The 20,374-nt window shown below is 55.1% G+C and overlaps 1 protein-coding gene across 5 annotated transcripts in view; it reads left to right on the forward strand.

The window, feature by feature from the left end:
- KIAA1614 (KIAA1614 ortholog) overlaps nucleotides 1-20,374 on the forward strand; it is a 42,687-nt gene that overhangs the window by 11,385 nt on the left and 10,928 nt on the right. For 3 of the 5 annotated variants that reach the window (XR_002137551.2, XM_019733836.2, XM_019734001.2), the window contains exons 1-6: nucleotides 3-996; nucleotides 2,655-3,601; nucleotides 4,267-4,330; nucleotides 12,974-13,120; nucleotides 17,326-18,887; nucleotides 20,003-20,159. Coding sequence is in view for 4 of the 5 variants with exons in the window: in XM_019733836.2 (XP_019589395.2) it covers nucleotides 947-996; nucleotides 2,655-3,601; nucleotides 4,267-4,330; nucleotides 12,974-13,120; nucleotides 17,326-18,887; nucleotides 20,003-20,159 (2,927 nt within the window). In the remaining variant the exon portion in view is untranslated. Of the gene's footprint in view, nucleotides 1-2; nucleotides 997-2,654; nucleotides 3,602-4,266; nucleotides 4,331-12,973; nucleotides 13,121-17,325; nucleotides 18,888-20,002; nucleotides 20,160-20,374 lie in introns of those variants that run through there. The other 2 variants (XM_019733913.2, XM_074322258.1) reach the window with 2 other exon arrangements.

Genomic DNA, 20,374 nt, shown 5'->3' on the forward strand with positions numbered 1-20,374 from the left:
GCAAACAGCGATAAGCTCTCTTCAGGAGTCCGAGGACCCTGAGAATCGGTCCCTATGCAGGGAGGCTGGCAACACAGGCACCAGGGTCTCCTCTTAGCAGGACAGGATGAGGGAACCCACCTCCACTCCAGGCACCCTCCAGCCTCCGGAAAGCAGAACCTAATGACCTTGACCTCGGAGGAAGCCGTACCCTAGGCTGATGGGGGCGTCCCCTCACCGAGGGCAGAAGCCTCCTCTGGAAAAGCTGTCTAAACAAAGGGCATTCCTTAGCTTCCACCCGGACAGCCGAGCCTCCCACCAGGCTCCGGGTGTAGAGTTACACGCGTTCCCGCGAAGCTCAGGAAGAACGTGCTGTTTTCTTAGCTTTTGCTCGGGTTGAGCCGCGTCCCACAGCTGCGCTCCCTGCAGCCGCCCTGGGTCTGCCACCCGCCGCGAAGGGGGTCAGTCCCGCCGAGTGCCCCGCGTCCCCGCGCAGGGCCCGGGCATCGTTCCCGAAGTCGGCCGGGGCCGTGCCTGCCCTCCCGCCCCTCTGACGTGAGTGAGGCGCTGGCTCCCTGGCCGCGGGAGAAGCGGCTCCCCGGGACTCAGGCGTCCGGCCGGCGGAGAGGGCCCGCGGCTGCAGCGGGCGCCGAGGGCGGCGAGGCCGGGCGGGGCAGGCCCGGCTGCTCCAGCCCCTTCCGCTCCCCTCCTTTCTGCGCTCCGCTCCCGCTCTCCCCATCCCTGCCCTGGAAGGCGCCCGGCTTGGCCTCTTTCCCCTTCGTGGCACAGCCGTGAACTAGCAGCCGATGCCACTGCCTTCCCCTCCCGGCCCGCTTCCCTCCTCGGACCCGGAGGGAGGCCGTGGCCGGACCCCGCCCAAGCCCGGGGCTGCCCGCTGAGCCGGGAGCAGAGCCCGGACCCCGGGCCTAGGAAGGAGAGGGGTAGAGGAGGGCTCGCCTGTCCAGGGATGGACGGGATGCAGGAGGAGGCGGCCAAAGCTGCGGGCGGCGGCCCTCAGTGAGTACCGAGGAGGCGAGGCGCCGGCCGGCTGGCGGGGTGGCCGGGTGGCTGGGCCACGGAGCCGGGAGGGTGCGGGAGGGGGAGGCCCGCCCTTCGTGTCCATCTTCAGTTCAGCCTTTCTGAGTTTGAGCAAATACAGCCCTGGGCCGGCGCCTCCGAATCAGGCGACTCCGAGCAGCGCGGTCTGTCTCCGCAGACGGCCCCGCAGTGCCCCGGTGGAAGGCGCTCATTCCCGAAGGTCTCCCCGATGCGTTATCTCTGCGATGACTGGTCCAGCGTTTACCGGCCAGAAAGTTCTGTTCATTTAACTGAAGTCGCCCCCATTACATCCTAATCCTCTGCTCTATGAACTGAACCTTAGAAGATCAGTGAGTGGGCTGCATAGAGAAAGTCGGTACATTCTAGATTAACTGGTAGAGTAAACGATCTCGGCCTTCCAAAGAGAGTCCTTAACACTTCACTGGTTTAAAGCAGATGTAACATTTTGTACTATGTGTGTATTTTACTTTATGAAATATGTACATTCCTGAAACATGTATAAATTGAATTGTAATAAACAACTATAGAGGAAGGGACTTGCCGTTTAAGAGACTTCTGTGGTGAATCTTTAGTCAATATACGAAGGGAATAATTAACGCCTAATTTGTAATTTAGGTCAATATAGATTTTTACGTTTGCAGTTTACTTCAAGGGGGACATAGCTAGAGGTATGATGTTGAGGGAGCATTTTCTCAGAGAGCAGGATAAATATTAAGACGCTGGCCTGTATGTGTGCACAGAACAACTTGATGAAGAAAATCCCGTGCGCACTGTCATTCCCTGTGAACACATTGTCAGCCCTGCCACCAAGGAGCTGTCATTCTGTCAAGTCACTTAACCTCTCTAGACAGGATATTCTCATCTACAGAATAAGGGGAATGGGGTTAAGTGAGCGCCGAGTGTTTTGGAAGAGCCCCAGCCTTGGAACGAGAAGCTTTGCAATCCAAACTGGCCTCCCCTGAGCACCTGTGTGACATAATCTCACTGTACCTCAGTTTTTCCGTCTGTAAAAATGGGGATAATAATGCTCTTCTGGCCGAATTGTGTGAGGACTTTCTGAGAGAGTGTGTTAGAAAGTACTTGAGGCCTGCCTGGCGCAGAGCAGGTGCTGGTAGGGCCTGGTGACTGATTATGACACCCTTTGAGCAGAGCCCCATGCTGAAGTCCTGGGGATTGGAGGGTGAGGGTGGGGGGTCCACAAGACACCTTCCACCTGAGAGTCAGATCCTGAGCTCCTGTGTGATGTCACAGCCACCACCTGTCAGGGAAGCAAGAGGCCAGGGATTGGGAAATCTGACTTGGCTTTTCACTCTGGTCCACACTTGGCATAGGATTAGTTGTTTGACGCTGGTGCCCCTTATGTAAAATGGGGATAGAAAATTGAGAACACTACTCAGTCTTGGAAGAAAAAAATCAATAATATTTCATTTTTATCGTCCAATGATTTATACGTTTCAGAGTGTATTCACATTATCTAGAGGGTATCCCCTGCTCCATCCCCAAATTAGTCTCATCTGGACAGGCCTCAATCTGAAGGCACTTTGGGGACCCAAGAGGTTGTTGGAGCTAGCCAGGCCCTGGGATTAAGGAGCTCTCTGTTTGTTTTTCTCTTCCAGAGGGCCCAAAACAGGGAGCAGAACAGCCAGCTCCATGGAGGTGACCTCAGCTGTAGAGAGAAGTGGCACTGAGCCACAGCCCAGTAATGGACACCTCCCAAGATCCTGGCCCTGCCCTGAGGAAGACAGAACACCCAGCCTGGTGGCCCCCCAGCCTCTTAGGGCATGGGGGCTACAGCTCCAAGGCCCCTCTGTGCTGGAGTCCAAGGTCAGGGCCTTGAAGGAGAAGATGACAGCAGGGAAACAGGGGGTGAGCCCCTGCCTCACTGCCCATGAGTGGTCATCCCCCAAAAAACCCAAATGCCGACGAGTCAAGGCGGCTGGAGCCAGGACTCCATCAGAGGTGTCTCCCCTGCCGGAAGCTGCGGGGGTCCTCCATGCTCAGAACCTGACTGACAGGCAGCTCCTCAGCAGTGTCAGTGAGGAGGAACCCGCCAGGAATGGGGGTCCCGGACCTCCCAGGCCACCTCTCCCTGGGCTCAAGTGCTGGAATGAGAAAAGCCCATGGCCTCCAGAAGCCGTGTGGACACTGCCTCACCACGAGAGGGAGCTGCTGCCAGGTCCCGGCTCTTTGCACGAGAGCCCCATCCACAGACTCACTCCAGGCTGGCCTAGGGGCCCCGGGCCTTGTAACAAGGTCACCCATACGCCCAACCCGAGGAAAGGAAGGTCACACCTTCTTTGGGATGGTCTAGGCACAGGGGGAGACCTGGATAGCTTGTCTCTGACCCCCAAAGAGGATTTTGTCCCCAGGCCAGCCTTGCTGGGAGGGCTCTGGAGAGCTGGAGACCTAGGGGCCCTGGACACGGGGGGCAGTGCCTTGCCCCTGTCAGACCGGGTGGAGAGGAACCGCCTTCTGCTGCAGGAGATGCTACTTGTTGGGGGGAAGGGGCCCCCCAAGGTGGGACTCCAAGCCTGGCCTCCATCCTGGGACAGAACTGGACCAGGTGAGGCTCACTCTGTAGGTCTGGGTGGTGGGGTAACAGGAGGAGGAAAAGGGGAGGGGGGATATGGAGGGGGGATAGAAGAGGGAGGAGAGCACAGTTTATCACCAAAATCATCCAGATGTCCTCTTATGCTTGGCTTTGACATAGATTCTTTACCACCTCGCAGCCAGTCCCATCTGCAAAGACCCCCATGACTCCCCATACCAATGGGAGGCCACCCCCTGTGCGTGGGGGTGGAGGCTACCACAGCTTCTTCCCTGTGGCTTATACCCTTCCCTAGAGTGGCTTTTTGTACCTCTTTCCAACGACATGCCCTCACCCCCCTTGGACCACTCCCCACATACCGGCTGAGCACCCTGTCAGGTGGACTGACCTCAGGTGGAAGCACTGCTGCAATGAGCGAGTGCTCGCGCCTGAGAAGACCCCTCTTCCCCTTCTTTCCTCCCCACCCCAAAAGCTCATTCCTCATCCCTGCCGGCCCCACAGCCCATGGCAATCACTGCCCACCTGCAGTCGCCATGACAGGCTGTGCCTCCACTTCTGGCAGGTTTATCTGGGGAGTAAAGGGCTTCTGAAGAAACCCTTCTCCTCAACATTCATTAAGTGGCAGCTGAGAGCCCAGTTTCCTGCTCTTCCCTGATCTCTGCTTCCCTTCTGGATCCTAGAGCGACCAGCAGTGGACGTGGATTGGGACTCAGGAATCTCCCTGCAGGACTCAGACCAGAACAGGTAAGAGCTCAGAGCCCACATTTTCTCTCCTGCCTTCCTCGCCATCATCCCTCCATTTACCCAGAGTCAGGAGAGTGGGAGACCTCGAGAAAGCACGAGGGCAGGCAGACCCGGAGTGGCAGACCAGTGGACAGTGGGCCAATATCAGTCATCATCCCTGAGACCACGTAGAGTACCCGTCAGTCACCCCGTGCCCTAGGGGGCCTGCCTGCTACTTGGAAAAAACAAAACACTGGGCATGAGGCAACGTGCAAAGAACATCACAAACAACCCACTCTGCATTCTTGGGAGTCGGTTCCCCTGCCCGGCCTCTGTCTCTTCATCTTGAAAGCGGGCTGAATAGTATCTGTGTGGTGACTGCACAGGACTGCATAAGGCTAAAACGAGATACTGGTTGTGAAAATCCTTAGGGAAAGTACATGAAAGCAAAGCATTTACTACACCAATTCCTTCCCCAGTCAAGGGGATGTGCTGGGGCCATGTAAGGCTCTCAGCTCCTCTGACCTCATCGTGCCATCCCACAGACTTTGCTCTAGTCCCTCTACCCATGTGCTGGGGCAGAGGGACACACTGGGGAGAAGAGCGAGCTCACAGTGGGGGTGAGCGCCACCCAGGGGCCTGAGCTGCCCCCGCTGGTGTCGCTCAGAGGCTGGCCGCAGCCTAAGTCTGTGCCGCGCTCCAGGCCCACGAGGCTAAAGGAGGTCCCAGAGCTGGGAGCAGCCCCGTTTCCCCAGCTGTGCAGTCAGGAGCGTCTCTGGTCTCTGCTGAATGCAGAGGTTGGCATGTTGCTTGTCCATTTTCAGGCCACTCCCTGCATAAATGCCACGTAGTTGGTCACAGAGCAAGGGCTGCCCAGATTTAGGTGGTTCAGCTTCTGCTCGGCAGCTGGCCCTCTGGGTAGCAGAGAGGGCCAGCTGGAGAGGGGCTGGTCTGGCTCCTTCCCCGTCGTTATGTGTGACTTGGAATCGGTGTCACTCCCTCTGCCAGGGGTCTCTTCTTCCTCCCCCATGGCCAGCACTTTCCACCTCTGCTCATGTCCCCACCCAGCCCTGCCACAGTGTGGAGGAGTGTGACACTCGTTCCTCCTTTCTCTCCTCTCCTCCTTCCCTGGGAGCCCATGGAGGAGACAGGCTTGGGCAGATGCCCCAGACACCTCGTGTCCGATGAGATGGTGGCTTTTTTCCCCACAGCTGCTTCTTCCCACCGTTGCTCCCAGGATGGGAGAGAGGCCTAGCTGCAAGATGCCGCCACCATCCCCTGGGGGTTGTGTCCAGAGGTCTCTAGTGAAAGGAGTCAAAGCTCCTGCCTGGCATTTTGGATAATAAGTAATAAAGGAGAACATCAGGCATGAGGTAGGGAGGGACTTCCCCCAGTCCTGTGAGGGGATGGCATCTGTGTAGCATCCTCAGAATGGGGATTTCTGGACAATTTTTTCATCTGGCAGGCCATCTGCAGCATTCTCACGTTCAGGCAGAGTATGGGTGGGCATGTGTAGGATGTTTAGGCCTGTATGTGTGTTGTATGATACGTATGTATATACAGTGTGATATATATAGTATGATATATATATATATATATATATTATGTATATATAGTGTGTGTGTGTGTGTGTGTGTGTGTGTGTATATATATATATATATATATATATATATATATATATATATAGTATATATAGTATATATGTACATATGGGGGGTGAGTACATGTGTGGAGAGAGACGGGGAGAGAGAAAGTGCCTTAGTCAGCTTTACGGTTCTGCTCCCCATATATCGAGGCAGAAAGTTGACATGAGGAAAATTTTGTCCTCAGGTTTGTTTAGAAGGTCGTTCAGAGTGCCCCGTTGACCTCTCCTGCCGATTTACAGCCAGGCATGTACTGAGTAGACACCCAGAGAACATCTCTGGTGCAAGGATGAGAGAAAGGTCAACTATGTTTCCAGTTGCCCCACACAGGGCAACTCGCTTGGCATGATTCCTGAGTCTCCTGGACAGATATTAAAGTGGTCCCTAAGGGAACCCTTGTGCGCTGTTGGTGGGATTGCAAATTGGTGCAGCCACTATGGAAGACTGTGTGGAGGTTCCTCAAAGAATTAAAAATAGAACTGCCTTATGACCCAGCAATTCCACTCCTGGGTATTTGTCCAAAGAAATTCAAAATACTAATTCGAAAAAATATATGCAAGCCTATGTTTACTGCAGTGCTATTCACAATAGCCAAGATATGGAAACAAACAAAATGCCCATCAATAGACAATTGGATAAAGAAATTATGGTACATTTATAAAATGGAGTATTACTCTGCCATAAAAAAAGAATGAAATCACCATTTGCAACAACATGGATGGACCTAGAGGGTATTATGCTAAGTGAAATAAGTCAGACTGAGAAAGACAAATGTCATATGATCTCACTTAGGTGTGGAATCTAAAGAACAGAATGAATGAGCAAACAAAACAGAAATAGACTCATAGATACAGAAAAAAACTGATGGTTGCTCAATGGGAGGGGCTTGGGGGACTGGGGAGAAGGTGAAGGGATTAGAAAGTACAAATTGGTAGTCATAAATTAGTCACAGGGACGTGAAATACAGTATGGGGGATATAATCAATAATGTAAAGATCATGTAGGGGACCTGATGGGCACTTGTATTATTGGGGAGGCCACTTCACATGGATGGTGTAGATGCCTGACCACTGCACTGTACACCTGAAGCTGAAGTAGAGTAATGTTGAATAGCAACTATAATTAAATGGTCACGGATGTAAAGTACGGTATAGGGAATATAATCAACGGTACTGTAATAGCTATGTACGATGTCAGAGGGGTAGTAGACTTGGGGGAAGGAGGATTATCACTTTGTGAAGGATGTAAATGTCTGATCATTACATTGTTTTGTACACCTGAAACTAATATAAAAAATTAAATTTTTTTTAAAAAGTGGTCCCTAAGACACAGCAGGGCTCCATCTCTGCTTTACAGGAGATGATTTATTGATACCACTTCTGTGTAGCTGAACTTCCCAAGAGACCTTTGAAATGAGGCACGTTTCTCTTAGCTCTGTCCTGCAGGAGTGCCAAAGGGCAGCAGGGTCCTGGGCTTAGTGCCTGCACTAAGTGGCATAGGACCCTGGCACCATGTTCTGAGGCTGTGGCCGTGCGTCATGATGGCCAACCTGACACGGACCGGGACTCCTTCAGGACATGCCCTGGCAGTTAGCCCCTCCGACCTTCTCAGGGTTGGAGGCATAAATCGTCCTGCTTCACACTCAGTCAAGTTTAGCATCAGTGCGGTTCAGTGTTGCAACTAAATAACCATTTTGACCAATTTACTCAACATGTATCTAATTATGTCCATAATTGTTACTGCTCTACGTGGTGATGAAACATGGTGATGAAACAAGAAGCTCATGACATGACGATGCCGGCAGAGCTAGATAGTTACTGTCTGACTGAGGGGACAGGCCCAGCTTGTTGGGGTGTAGTCACAGGGAGAGTCAACCATGGAGGTGAGACCCTCGAGATGCCAAGGGCACACCAGAAGTGCCCCAGGACCCTAAATGCTTAGGGTCACATGTAGAGGCGACCTCCCTTCCCTGGCTCCTAGGTTGTCCCCTCTACGGAGGACCAAAAGAAGACCTGGTCCTAGAGAGCCAGACATCCTGTGGCCAGTCCTTCCCGCTAGAAAACCATGCCAGCCAGCCTTGCCACGTTCAAGCCATTGTTATGTGCCAAGTACTGTGCTAAATGCTGTGTCCATATTCTCATTTCAGCTCTTTTATTGTGTCTGTTTCACTGACAGAGAGACCCCTCTGGGGAGAGGTTAAGTGACTTGCCCAGCATCATACTGCTACTAAGTGTTGGAGCCAGGACTCGCACTCAGAGCTACTTGGCTCCAAGGTCTGTGCTCTCACCCTTAAGCTGCACTTCCACAAGCTGTCTCTTTGTGCCCCCACAGGCCACTCCTTGAGTTAGGGGTCTGAACTTCTGCCTCCCCCACCCTGGTGTTCTCAGATGTAGGCAAAGGAGGGTAGGTGACAGGCACCATTGGATAAGCTTGTTTTTCTCCTAAGTCACTGTTGACATGATTCAGGAAATGGGGTTTTCATTTGGGGGGAGAGGATGAGGGGAGAGGTGAGCACTTCAGGGAAGGCAAAGTGGGGCCAGGGTTTTCAGTGGCCTTGTCTGTGGGTTGACGGGGAAGGGAGGCCTTAGAGACAGGGGAGGGGAGGAAAGGGAAATGCCGTCCTCAGCCCTTAGCAACCCTGTGAGCTCTCATCCTCTTCTTATGTAAAATGGCCAGGACCAGCTTGGCCCCTTCCCTGTCTTGAGGTCATCTTGTAATCGGCTTACAGATTGCCTTAGGATCCCAAATTAACCCAGCTGGAGCGAAAAGTGTGTGGAGCCAGAGGAGCAGTCAAAGCCACGCGTACCCTGGGCCCCATACCACAAGGAAGTCAGTGCAAAAATTACTCAGGGTCGTGGGGCTGCTGTGAGCACCAGGGCGACAGGCAGTCATTTCAGAGGCTGTGCTATGACCCAGCCGCTCTGGTTCAAATCAGGACCTTCTGTGTGAGGGATCTTGGGGCCACCCGAGTATCTTTGATTATTGAGCCTCCCGAGGGCTTTAATGACTTCTCTGCTGGGGGGAAATAGAGAGGAGAAGGTCGTATGTTTCATATGTGCTGTGATGAAGGAAGTTGGGAGGATTGCCTAGGTCGTTGATTTGCCCCATCCCTGTGGCAGAATCATGCCCATTTATCGATACACAGCCCAGTCTCCAGTGTACACATTTCTTCATGAGAAGAGAGGGAGCAGCAGAGAGCCCGCCTGCAGCTGCTCACACTTTGGTGGGTCCCACTTTTGGGGTCGCTGTTGGGATTGCTGCGGTCAAAACTCTCTGCCCTGAACAGGGCTAATAATAACGGCAATAATAATAATAAATGCTAACATTGGATTCTTACCAAATGCCCAGCTCTGTGCTAACCTCTTCTAAGGGAATCAATCTCACTTAATAACTGAGCCTTTAGTTAGCTGATGAGGAAACTGAGGCCTAACCCCGTAGTAACCTGTCAGGGTGACACAGTTGCATTCCAGAATTAGACCCTGGACAGGCTGCCCCAGAACCACTGCTCCCAGGTCTGTCCTGTCAGCGTCCTGCAACCCTGGGAAGAAGACGCCCAAGCATCATGGAGCACATGGCCCAGAATAAAAAATTCCGGGCCTTCCTTTCCTCTTCTCCTCACTCAGGAAACTGCACACAGTATGACAGCAGGAGAGTTCTCTACTTGGTCATCAAATGGCTTGATAATATACAAAAATGGAACAAATGCTAGGCAAAAAGCTTTATATAGTATGTTCTCTACACTAGATATTTTCCCTTTACCTGCTGCATCTTGGAATCTGGGAAGTGTCAGGTCACGTTACTTTCCAAATTATTTCCTTAATTCATGTTCCTGGGATGAAAGGGTTAAATCCAGACTTGCTGGAGCTTATCGTTTTAATCCGGGTTTATAATGGCTGCAGAAAGAGGCCACTCTGTCCCATTGACCTCCCTGGCTAGGAGAGAAATGGTAATTGTCCTGACTTGAGCTCTTGACCTGCCTGAGTATGAGGGGAGCTGAGCTCAGAGCTAAGCCTGTCCCTCCACCAGGAAACTGGCTTAGCCAGGGAGACCAGAGGGGAGCGGCCCACACGCTACCCTTTGTCCTCGGGAAGCAGCTTAGGACTCCGGTAACTAGGAGGGGAGAGAGAAGGGCCGGAACACTCCTGTGCAATTCCAGTTGTCCCTAACAGTTAGGTCTTTGTAGGGTTTGCTGCTCCTCGAGGACCAAACTTCTGTGGTGTGAACCCCCCAGGGAGAGGACCTCAAAGTCCCTCACCCCACCTTGGGGAGCACCAGACTACCTGGCCAAAGGCCCAGACTCCTAGGGTACTGAGTCCTCTCCCCTATCCAATTCCTGTTGTTTACAGATGGGGAAACTGAGGCCCAGGGAGGAAAAGCACTCAGCCACTTGATCCGTATACCCTACCTGTGAGTGAATGAGTCCCAGATGTGCAAGCTTTCAAGAAAGAGTGACAAACGCTGTCTTTTCTTAGGTGGAATTGCCTTTGTCTAACCACACACTAACTGCCCCAATCCGTCCAGGAAAGTTCCAGAGGAATTGTGAAAGCTGGGATTGTGGGTTATAGTCCATGATGGGAAGGTGTTGGCTCCAGGCCTGTGTGCCCTTGGTGGACGCCAGGGTCAGATTAGACTGGAAAGGCTCCCTCACATGGAAGAGTCTAAACCCGTCTGCTGGTGGGGTTGGCGCCCCTGGGGTGGGCCAGGACGATGCAGCGATGGGAGATGGGCAGTTAAAGTGGGCCAGGCTCCTAGTCCCACAGCCCCGCACCTGCTTGAGCCTGCCTCTGGGGTGAAGGAATGCCTCCCCCGCAGGGCCCATTAGGGCCTGCCCGCTCCGGGTCCTCCATGACTCGGAGGTTCTTGCCCTGCTGACGTTGGCTGCCATCTGTGAAGGTGACTGCCACTCTCCCCCTTGCTCAGTTTGTTTACTCCAGGTGCCTACAAAGCCCTGCTTTTCTAATCAGTGGAGAAACCAGCTTTGTCTGCCAGGAACCAGAGCAGGGCAGCTGATGGGAAAACAAAAAATACCAGGTCCAAGTTGAGGGAGAGAAAGGAAACAGCAAAGCTGGAATATGGCTTAGGAACCTGGGGCAAGGCTGATCCTGGAAGCATCAGGCCAGCTGCCAGGGGCCGTCCTGCCTGCCCACCAGGTCTTGTGACAAATGCCCTCCGACAGCCGGGGAAGCACAGCTGCCACTGGAAGGCTCTGAGCGTGCGGGCGAGCAGCCAGCAGCCCCCGGCTGCAGGGGCGGCTCTCCGGGCTGGTAACCTCATTATCTCTGCTGTCGGAGCAGGAGCCCCAGGGAACACAGCTGCTCTCAGCAGCGCATTGGAGGAGCTGCCTGCTCGGGAAGCTGTGCAAAGGGAGGCCTCTCCTGCCAAAGGAGGCTTCACAGAGCAGCAGGCCTGGAGACGCATGTTCACATCGCTCCAATCGACCCTCCTGCTTCCAAAACTGTGCCTGCGCCCTGCCAGGGTTCACGGGCACAGATGGCGCCTTTATTCTAGCAGTTCTTTTTTTTTTTTTTTTACCCCTTGGGCTCCAAAGCAGGGTTAGGTACAAATCATAAGAACAGGAGAGAGAGAGAGAGAGAGAGAGAGAGAGAGAGAGAGAGAGAGAGAGAGAGATACACGGAAGGAAGAAAGGGAGGGAGGCAGGGAGGAGGGAGGAAGGAAAAAGCCCTAGACTGCCCAGAGCTTGTCCAAGGATTTCCAAAGGCAGCCTCAGAGTTGTGCCACTCATGTCAGTCATCTGTCACCTGCACGGCCACTTTCTCAGGTGACATACTGGGTGGGTAAAGCATGGCGTTGGGCAGGTGGCAGCCTGAGATCTGGGCCCTGCTGAGTGTCTCCCTGCTGAGCTCCTCCAGTGGACCCTCCCCGGTGAGGACAGCTCAGCGTATGTGACAGTGAGGACAGGAGCAGCCAAAGAGGATGCTGAAGTCACCTCACAGAGTGTGTCTGACTCCAGCCACAAACATCTGCAGCCAGCTGGCCCTGGGACCCAGGAAGCAGCGGAAACAGGATATGGGAAGGATGCTGGAGGCAGTGGGGCGGCTGTTGCCTGCTCTGCTCTCAGTTGCTGTTCGACCTTGAGCAATGTGCCAAGCACGCCTGTCTGCTCCGGAAAACCCTCATCTGTCAAGTGGAGAGCACACCTGCCCTCGGCCAGCCTGGCTGGGAGCGCGGGCTCTGCGCAGAGAAATGTCTTGTCAGTCAGAGGCGGTGGGGCTGCTGTTACCGCTGTAACCCGCTGTGGGCTGTATGTCACTGTCTGGGAGACAGCTTTGAAAAAGGGCTGCTGTCATTTTCTGCAGCTCTGGACTGGCTGGGGAGGCAGCACACATGTAGGTGGTGAGGGCTGGTAGAGAACCCTTGTTATTATGAAAAATCAAGCCATTTGCTGACTTGGTGTGGGTTCAGCTCAATTTCTCTCGGCCCTCAATGGATGCCTGGCGGGTTTCGATTGGGAGCGAGGCAGAAAAACAGCAGGACTTATAAAAATGTCATTCCCCCAAGGGCAGGGCCCTGAGTCCTTGTTTCTGTGTGTGTGTGGGGGGGTGCAGGGTGGTGCTGGGTGAGCTTGAGTGGGTATGTGTGGGTGCAAAGAGACAGAAGGAATGAAGGAGGTGATGCGTGTAAAGACCATCTGGCTGGGCACAGGCCCAGCCCAGCAACCCAGGCCCTTTTCTCTCCCTCCCTCCAGAAAACTCCCGCTGTCTGCCCAGGGAAGGAACAATAGAATAATGTGGAGACTCCCCTACCCTTTTCTAGATCTTCCTGGGGTCTCTGCCTCTGGTCCCTGAGCAGATGTCCAAGATGGGCCAGCTCCACAGCCCTGTCCAGAGTGGCTCAGGGCCAGGCCCCAGGCTGGGTGCCCTCTGTGTGGGAGCTGGACGAGGACGGCTGCACACGCAGGGCTTTTTCTGGCACCGCCATGCCTAACGCTGGTAAAGCCCTCCTAATCCATGTTATTTTCTACTCCCTCCCCCACCCACTGTGGCCTGTGTGCCACCTGCAGGACCTCTGGACCCAAGCCGGAGCCCGTGCTGAGGAGCCCCAGGCATGAGGAAGGCAAGCATCTGCTGCAGCGTGCCCGCATGAAAGCCAGGACCCGGCCCCTCCGTGCCAGCCATGATATCGTGCCCACCGTGGCCCAGGGCAGCCGGTGAGTGGGGCCTGGGCCGGGCTGGCCTGGGAGGGCTGCGGCAGGGAGAGGAGATGGGACCCAGCCCAAGTGGGACGGCTCACTCCTCCCTTCTGCCTGTGTGCATGTGGTTCCCACATCAAGCACTTGCTTTAGCTCAGTGAGTGGGTCAACACACTTTACTGAGGTACTGAGGATTCGAAGGTGAATAGAACATAATCCGAGCTCCCCGGGGAGACGAGGTCACTGTCTCCAGGAAGAAAGACAGGCAAACAATCAGTACAATTCTGTGGGCTGTGGTGTAGGAGAGGGAAGAGGTACGTGCAGGCCTGGAACCCTGAGGCTCCACCTGGAAAGGACGGGGGAGGCTCGAGAGGAGGTGGCTTCTAAGCTGGGCCTTGGAGGAGATACAGATATTCGCCGGGCAGATGAGGGAGGCCAGGGTGAGCATCTGAGGCAGAAACCATGAGCAGAAGCACCATGCTCAGGAGTTCGGCCAGGCTGGAGCCTGAAGGAATGCTGGGTACATGGTGTGAAGGCCAGAGAGCTCCCTAGTGGCCGGTTGTGCGGGCCTCCAGGCCAGCTGAACAATTGGCATGTCTCCTGCAACAGCTAGTACCTACTAAAGGGTTTTCAGGGGCTGGGTAGCATGATCACATTTGTGTTTTCAGAAAGTCGTTCTGGCTGCAGGGATTGTTGCATCTGGGGGCTGGGGGCCAAGAGGAGGCTGCACCGTGGTCCTGGTGAGATGTGACACGGAGGATGGTTTGCAGATAAGAGATTGCCAAGAGCCAGAAACAAGCAGGTTTAATGAGGCAGCAGAGAAGTTGATAAGAGACTCCAGAACCAGAAGACTGGGTTTGAATTCTGGCTCTGCCACTTATTAGCTGCGTGCCTTTAGGGAAATCTCAGTGCCTCAATTGTCTCATCTGCAAAATGGAAATTATAATAGTGTCTGTATTACAGAGTTGTTGTGAGGGTTACATGAGTTAATATTGGTAAAGTGTTTAGAACAGCACCTGACATGTAGTGAGTAGTACTCTATGCATGTTACCTCTTAATATTAACTCATTTACAGTTGTCCCCCCTGATGGGCAGGAGATATTTTCCAAGATCCGCCGAGGATGCCTGAAACCTTGGATAGTACCGAACCCTACACAAACTATTCTTTTTCCTGTACTTGCATAGCTTTTCACTGAAGGAAGCACTCTGCAGCTTCTCTGGCATATCTGAATTGTCGGCATCTCTACTCTTGCCCTTGGGGGCCACTATTAAGTGAAATAAGGGGTACTTGAACACAAGTACTATGATACTACGACAGTTGATCTGATAACTGAGACAGCTACTAGACTCCTGGGTGGGTTGCATGTGCAGCGTGGAGACACTGGACAAAGAGTGGATTCAAGTCCCTAGTGGGACGGAGCGGGACGACATGAGATTTCATCTCACTACTCGGAATAGCGCGCAATTTAAAACTTATGAATTATTTATTGCTGGAATTTCCCATTTCATATTTTCAGACTGCAGTTGACCGCTGGTAACTGAAAGGACAGAAAGTCCCCACAGCTAAGGGGGAACTACTGTAATGAACTGGATGGGGACAGTGTGAGAGGGGGGCATCCAGGATGCAGCCCAGGGTTCTGACTTGGTGTCTGAAGGGTTGGTGGGGCCTTAGCCAAGGAGGGAAGCTTAGGTGCAGGGTCAGGCTTTGGAGGGGTTTGCCCAGAGAGCATCCACTAGAGATTCTTATCAGGCAGTTGGATACAAGGTCTGTAGAAGAGGAAAGAGGTCAGAACTCCAGACTTGGGCATTACCCTGATTTCACGATGCCAGAGCCATGGGTGAGGGTGAGTGCATCAGGGTGAAGAGACGGGAAAAGAACAAGTTCAAGGACATTCTGACCAGCACTTTGCATGCATGGCTGCTCTCTGATGACATCCCATCCCCACTGTTGTGCCTGTTCCATGTACGGTGTCCCGCAGAAACCACTTACACCTGGAGGTCACCACACCAGCGCTGGCACACCTGGGCCTGAGGTGGGACTGCCAGCCCACACCAAACTGCACCAGGCTCAAGCAGGACCCCCCATCTGAGTGGCTGACAAAACCCGCGGCTTCCTTCGCACGGTGGGCCTGCTGGTTTCCATCACCACCCGGCACAAGAGGGAACGAGGACTCTGAGTGGAACTGAGCCATCTGCTCTTTGATGGGAGTTGCTGAACCCACTCCTGAAAGGCAGAGGACCCGCACAGCACCTTTGAAATGACCCTGGCATGAGCAGAGGGTGGCAGCCTGCCTCAATGTCCAATGTCACTGTGACCTAAGGAAACGGCTCAGGAGACCCGATACCCTGGCTGGCAAGAAGTGCCAGACCAGGTGCCCTTTTATTTCCACATTTGGTGCCTCATCTCCCTCTGGCTGGAGGGCACTCCTTAGGAACGGGCATGGCTTCTCTGCAGCATCCTAACTGTTCTTCTCTGCACATAACGGGGCTCAGAGTCTTCAACTTCCACAGAATCCTCCTGTTCCCCTGTCAATAGGAATGTAGGTTGGGTTGGGTAGCCTCAAAATAGGCAAGCAGACCGGCCAAACAGATCTGATTGTAGACACTTACTCTTGGACACTTCCTCTTCCCTGTATCATGTCAGCAGCTCACAACAACCCCAGTCATTAACCTTAAAGTAGGTTCCCCTTTGCCAGGCTGTCCCCTGGCTGTAGAAATGCTATAGAAATGCAAGGTGACCCACTTTAGCAGCTGCTGTGTCCAGAAAAGAATTACTTTGACTTGGCAGCACTGGTGAATCCTGAGAGGGCAGAGCTGAAAATCACTGCCAGATGCTTGCTGCAGATGCTTCTAAAGGTTACGTTTGTCAGATCACCCTGGAGAGCCACGCTGAGTTAACATGGAGATGCCACACAGGCCCTGGGCCTCAGTTAGATGCAGGAGCTCCCCACCCCCATCCTCTCCAGCCTGGAGGCATCACTGCTTCCAACTAGCAGTTTGGTGAAAGGTGATGGAAGAGTGGGGGCGGCAGAGCCCTCTCCAGAGGCCTTCTTTATCCTGGGTCTGGTGGGGGTGGCTGGGGCACGCCTGAACAGACAGGCAGGCTTTTCCCAGGAGGCAAAGGGGCAGCAGGAGCTGCATTTTCTGGAAACAAATCCCCGTAGATATCGAGCAGCTCTTGGAAGCACATGCTTGTGCTGTTTGGGGGACAGGCACACCTACTCCAGGGAGGGCAGAACAAGCATGTCAGCACGATGCAGGGCCTGGGAGGTGACACCCTAAATGCCATTGTCCCCTGCCAGAGTGGCTGTGTGAAGACTGGGTCGCACTGATTGTGTGATTAGGACAGCATTGCTGCCGGAAGTGGGCCTCCAGCAAGGGGCCTTCCCACCCTTCCCATAGGGCCACTCGAGTCCAGGTTCTGAGCCAGATAGAATCCTGCCTGGGAGGGAGGAAGGCCTCAGCCTGAGAAGCTTGGCAGGGGTTGTTTGCTCACTGCTGAGGTGCCTCATTTGCTCCGCACTTGTCCTCCCAATCCTCATGGCACCTTCATGCTCTGTCCACAGCCACAGTACCTCCCAGAGCAAAGGCTGATGCCAGAATGAGGAGACTCTTCCTAGCCCAGTAATTCTCGTCCCAGCTGTGCAGGACCAGAGTGTGTGTGAGGGGCTGGGGAGTGGCAGGTACAGGAAGGGGGTGTGCAAGCTGACAAGACAAGCCCCCAGGGCATCGCTCACTGTCAGAATTGTGTCAACGAAGAGAATTAGGAACCCCGAGTGAGAGCAAGAAACCCTGGCTTCAGATCCCACACAGTCGGTCTCGCACACGCTTCCCATTAAACCTTTCCAGCAAATACAGTATTGCCACAATTCATTACCAGATGCTGTGATGGCCAGGGCACTTCCTCTCTCTCTCTCTCTCTCACACACACACACACACACACCACGAGGACTTTGATGTCGTCCTTCTGTACGATCCTGAGTTTAATAATGTTTCACCTTGAATCAGGCTGAGTGGACAACGTGGCAAAGACAATAAAGACCGTCGTGATGACTTTGTTTAGCGCTGTGTCTCAGGATCAGGATGGGCTTGTAAGCTACTCGGATTTGCTGCCTGATTCCCCAGGAACCTGCCTTGGGGGTGTAGTTACTGACTGGCGTCGCCTAGGGTACCTCCCTCCCCACCTTCTACCTGTGACCTCTCTCCTCCTGTCTCCCCATCAGAGATGGCGGGAGAAGCCCAGCCCTGGACCGGAGGACGCCCTTGGCCTGCAGAGAGCAGCTCCAGAACGGAAGCACGAGTGACTCCTCCAGCGGGGAGTCCAGCAGTGGGCAGTGGCCAAAGCGGGGCCCCTCCCCGTCCCACGTCCGCTTTGAGGACGAGTCTGCCCGAGAGGCCGAGTCCCGCTACCTGGAGCGGCTGCAGCAGCGCCAGCGCCAGGTACTGAGCCCCGCGCTGCAGACGGGCGGCCAGGGTCCCCTGCGCTCCAAGCCCGAGCTTGCAGACTACATCGCCGGGGGCCTCCAGCGCAGGGATGCGAGGGAAGGGGCTCTGCACGGGCTTGTGGGCCGCCTGGACCAGAGGGCCCTCCCGGCGCCGCTGCCCACACGGGGCAGCCAGAGAACGTGCAGAGCCTGCGGCAGCTGCATCGAGGACCGACGGCCTGTCCAGGGGAAAGCAGCCCCCAACCCCAGGGTCCCCCAGGAGCGCGAGGCTGCCTCCGGGCTGGAGGGACCGTCGGCTGAGCCCCTTGGCTCCTGCGGCCTGAGCGCCCCCGTCTGGCTCCTCCCCGCCAAGCAGGGGCTCCGCACCGAGTGGCTTCGGGAGACACACGTTGGAGACTCGGTGCGCGCAGAGGAGGTGGACTCAGCCCTGGACAGCACGGACACATCGGACAGCTGCAGGACCGACAGCGAGGAGGCTGGGACCTCGCAGCCCAGCAGGGCCCGCGGCCCGGCCCGAGGCAGCAGCCCCCGTCCGCGGGGCTCCAGGCCTCGAGGAGGCCACAGATGGTCCCGGAAGGAGCCGTCCGAGAGCCCTCGGGCTCCGCACTACCTGCCTGGCGTTGATCTCAAGGAGGTTTCAGATGAGGCAAAAGAAGGCAGAGGACACACGCCTGAGGGGGCTCTGTTCCCCAGAGAAGACGCTTTCTCTCAGCCTCCTGCGCAAGGCTCTGAGAGGGCCTCCCTGGGGTCCCAGTGGCAACCAGGACCAGGAATGGGAAACCCCGGTTCTCACCCTGTGGATTCCTGGGCTCCGTTCAGGAAAGCCTGTGCCACCACCTCATTCATGAAGCTGGCGTCCCCTGGGCCAGACACACAAACCCAGGTTGTTGAAAGTCACGAGTCTCTGGAAACGGAGCCCCTGCAACAGAACCACGACAAGCTCTCTGCCCCGCATCAGGCCCAGCAGCCAGCTGCTTCCCTGTCCCCCGAAGGATGGGTGCCAACTCCTCCCTCTTCCCGGAACACCACCTCACCTGGGTCTCACCGGAAGGCAGCCCTGGCTGGGCCTCGCAGGCCAGGTGACCAGGGAGAGACTATGGACAGCCCCCCATCTCCTTCCAGAAGTGTAGTGCCCACGGCCTGCGAGCTCAGCCCCCCGCAGACCGAGTCCTGCAGCCCCCACGTCCGCCAGCCACTGCTGACCCTGTCCACCAACAACTGCAACAACAGCATACCTGGGAGGCTGCAGGAGCCCTGGGGAGGCGCCATCCATGAGGGCGGGGTGCTGCAGGGCACCCGCAGCCAGGAGCCCGAGGAGCCCCTGGACAACTGCAGAGATGGTAAGGGGCTGCCCTGGGGCTAGGGCACCAGGCACAGTAACCAGCAGGCAGAGCTCCCATGAGGAGCGTTTGGGTTATGCTCTGGCGCCTGAGCCCTCCCAGACCCCCTGGCCCTGGCAAGGATGTAGGATGTCACCTCTGCCCTTGAAAGGGGTCCTCGTATTGTGGGCAAATCCCTGATGTTGTGACAATTTGACCACTCACTCTTAGGCAGAGGTGACAGGCATGCCCCACGTGGCCTTGCCTTATTGTGCCCACAGCTCTGGCAGCCGGGGATGGGGTGGCTCAGGAGGGATCCAGGGCTTGGAAACAGTGTAGGGAGAGGGCAGAGACGACAGGCCATACGGACCTTACCGAGGGTGTGGATGCCCCCGCCTCCCCCACATGCTGGCTACCCCTCCACGGCACACAGACACATACACTTTCCCTCTCCCTCCCTCGCTCACGTGAACCTCAAGGAAGCAGGTCCCACCCTGAGGTCGCTCCCCCTCTGCTAAGGTGTGGTTTCCTTCCCTCAGTGGCTGTAGGCTGGCTGCTAGCGGCCCCCAGCCACTTCCTGGGAGGTTTCTATTCTGAGAGCTGCTGACCTTTCTGGGCAGCCTGGCCTTCACCTCCCGGGGCCTGGAGTAGAGGCCCAGGTGAGGCTCCTCCTTTCATTATTAGCCAGGAGGTCCTGGACACGTCACCTAACCCCTCTGCACTCCAGGCTCCCCTGATGTTACCTGAGGAGAATAATAGAACCTGTCTCCTAGGAGCTCATGAAATAATCTCTGTGGAGGGTTTAAAGCATTGCGTAGTTCATCATGGATGCCCCAGGAATACAAAACTTCCCCCTGCTCCCAACTGTGTCTCGATATAGGAGGGACATAGCTTATCACAAGCAGCCCCTTCATTTCACAGACGTTTACGAATCATCTGCTGTGTACCAGGTGCTGTGCCGGGGTGATGGGGTGACAGCAGTAAGACCCCGTCACTGCTTTGTGGGTCTCACTGCTCGCTGGGGGCCTCTCCAGCTTCCTCTGGCTCTTCTGCCTCTGGATTGGACATGTTCTCTCCCCTGATCATGACCTGTGAGGCTGGGTCAGTGACACGGGAGGTCTCTGTCGTTGTGGCAGGAGGACTCCAGGACTGTCTCCCCTCCACAGATGTCGGCACCATCAGCTCTGTGGCTATCACCCTCTCCCTGGCCTCAGAGGAGCCAGAGTCCAGCCGGGAACCAGAGGGAGGTCTGCAGAGGACAGAGCTGAGTTCCCAAGGGCTTGTGTCATCCGGGTGAGTGACAAGAGCAAGCAGCAGCCCTGACTGTAGGGGATGGGGCCCGGAGACTCTAGGTGAAGAAAGAGCCCTGTTGGAGTGGTCGCACGACTGACCTTACTGCTCCCAAATCCTCGCATGGTACCCCTATATTCCTTTCCCAACCTGTTCCTGTCTAAGGTACTTGATTATTCATGCAAACGTTTGTTGAACGGCCTCAAGCTCCAGGCGCT

Source organism: Rhinolophus sinicus, linkage group LG17 (genome assembly GCF_036562045.2).
Source record: "Rhinolophus sinicus isolate RSC01 linkage group LG17, ASM3656204v1, whole genome shotgun sequence".
Lineage (NCBI taxonomy): Eukaryota > Metazoa > Chordata > Mammalia > Chiroptera > Rhinolophidae > Rhinolophus > Rhinolophus sinicus.